The following is a 2,151-nucleotide window of genomic DNA, read 5'->3' as shown; positions in this document are numbered from 1 at the left end:
GCTCGGGGGACGCTGCTCTGGGGGCAGATGTCCCTGCCCCCGGCAGGGGTGGGACTGGGGGAGCGCTGAAGCTCACCAACCCAAACCGGTCTGGGATTCTGAGAACTGAACCTACAGCTGATTCCTGCACGTGACGGAGGAACTCACTGTAGAGGCTGCAGGAACTGGAGGGGAAAGCAGCTTCTCCAAAGGGGGTTTATTAGCGAAATCACCAACCAGCCTCAAACCTTTCCAGGTAGACACCCGGCTCCAAATCCTCAACCACAGATCCCTGGCAATCCACACGATGGCCTGGCCAATCTACTGGTGATTGAGGCCAATCGCACCACTCAGTAGTAACAGACCACCAGGAAGCTTTGTCATACAGGGAGCCCACACCTCCCTCCTGCAGACAGGAGTCTCCACTAGCAGAGGGACAGAAGGCACGTCATCAGCCTGGCTTCACAGGCAACTTTTGCAAACCTCCTGCAAAGAGGTGAGCAGCGCACGTGGGTTTGTGCCTCACACCTTTATGACATCTCCGGGTCAGTCCAACCAGCCGCATCCTCACGCTGTGGGAACCGAAACCCCAAAGGAGCAGAGCTCTGCACAGAACCCAGTTCTTCCAGCTCAGCGAGGCCTCCAAACACACCACCCAACCCCACAACCCCGTGTATCCCACGGGTTCCTCACAAACGCGGCGACGCTGCTCTTACGTGATGTACTTGTTGTACAGAATGAAGGCGCGCTCGATGTTGCCCTCCTCCGAGTAGACGGTGGCCATGCGGAGGATCTCCACCCCGGAGCGGTAGTAGCGGCGCGGTGGGATGTCCTCGTTCACTTCCACGGCACTGCCCATCTGGGTCAGCCTCCGCACTCGCTCCTCCGGCGGCAGGCAGACCTCGGCGGGGCCGGGCATAGCAACACACATCAAAGCTGCTGCGAGGCTGATGAAGGCTGCGGTGGGAGGAAGCCGAGCCCATCAAAACCAGCGTAAACCAAGTAACTCAGCCAGCTCCCCCAGGGCTAGATTTACGTGACAGAAATCACCCTTCTCAGCAGAAAATGGGCCAAGCCGGGGCCTGAGGGAGCAGCGTGGCAGAAGCCCACATTTTGGGGCAGAGGGTGTTTACCTTTACAACCACCAAGGCAGCCACAAATTCAAGCTCAGTCCTTGGTGACCGACTGCAGACACGGGTTAGACCCACCCAAGTCCTACCTGAAGCAGCGCTTCCTTCCCAGTTGTCTCTGCACACCGACCAGCTAGCGCTGGTCGCTAGCCTGGGGCAAGATGGCCACAGTGCTTCCCCCTGACTCGAGGAGTGGCTTTACGCGGGTTTCCACACCGTGGAGGTCACCGCTCTGCTTGCGCAGCAGCAAGGTGAGGACGGAGCTGAAGGCCACCCTTCCAGACACTGCTGCTCAGCAGATCTGTCCCGACCCAACCAGCTCTGGCCCGGGCACAGTCGCAATCCTCCCTGCTGGGGAGGCACACTCGTCACCCCAGGAATGCACCTCGACCTGATCCGGGTGTCTGCAGCCAGCCCGGCTCCAGCGAAGCCCTTCTCACCCACAGCCTCATGGCACAAGCCGACAAATTCAACGTGGAGGAAGCGCTGAGGCTGTCCGAGGGGCCAGGAACCCTCCACAATGCTCTGACCCCTTCACTAAAACCAGTTTTCTTCTCAAGAGCTGCCCCAGACCAGCTTGAGAGTTAAACACAGCGCAGAGCCCAGAGCGCTTTGACTGTCTCAGGCAAGATGTCACCATTTAGTGCATCTCCTTCTGAAAGGGGTGAAAGATCCTGAGCTCAGCCCTGCCTGAGGATCCCGAGCAGCTAAGGAGCTGCTTTCTGGGGTCACCTCAGAGCAGAAGCCCCTTTCTAAGGCAGAAAGGCCCAAGTTTCTCAGCCCAGATCTCGGAGGAGCCTCCAGAGGCCCCTTGCCCTGGCTGTGGGGTTTGGTGCTGGCAGAGGCTGCCAAAGCACTCATGTATGAGGTGCAGCAGAGCCGCAGCTCCGGGTGGGCTTCAGCTTCTCCTCCTCACTGGTGCTTCTGCTGGGGTGGGGCAGTGGGTTCACTTGCTCCCCCAAAGCCAGAGCTCTGTCCCCTGCCCAAGCCCCCCTGCCAAGTTCCTTCTCCCCCAAGAGAGAACAGACACCACTGACAGACT

The 2,151-nt window shown here is 59.3% G+C and overlaps 1 protein-coding gene across 1 annotated transcript in view; it reads right to left on the bottom strand.

Moving 5' to 3' along the window:
* Nucleotides 1–910, bottom strand: part of STAMBP (STAM binding protein) — a gene marked incomplete at its 3' end in the record, with an annotated part of 8,970 nt that extends 8,060 nt beyond the window's left edge. Inside the window, exon 1 of the mRNA XM_010143016.1 lies at nt 696–910. Coding sequence (XP_010141318.1) covers nt 696–910 — 215 coding nt within the window. The remainder of the gene's footprint in view (nt 1–695) is intronic.
* Between the last annotated feature and the right edge of the window lie 1,241 nt (nt 911–2,151).

This window comes from Buceros rhinoceros, unplaced genomic scaffold (genome assembly GCF_000710305.1).
Source record: "Buceros rhinoceros silvestris isolate BGI_N320 unplaced genomic scaffold, ASM71030v1 scaffold35479, whole genome shotgun sequence".
In the NCBI taxonomy this organism is placed as follows: Eukaryota; Metazoa; Chordata; class Aves; order Bucerotiformes; family Bucerotidae; genus Buceros; species Buceros rhinoceros.
This window is presented reverse-complemented; position numbering and strand designations above follow the sequence as displayed.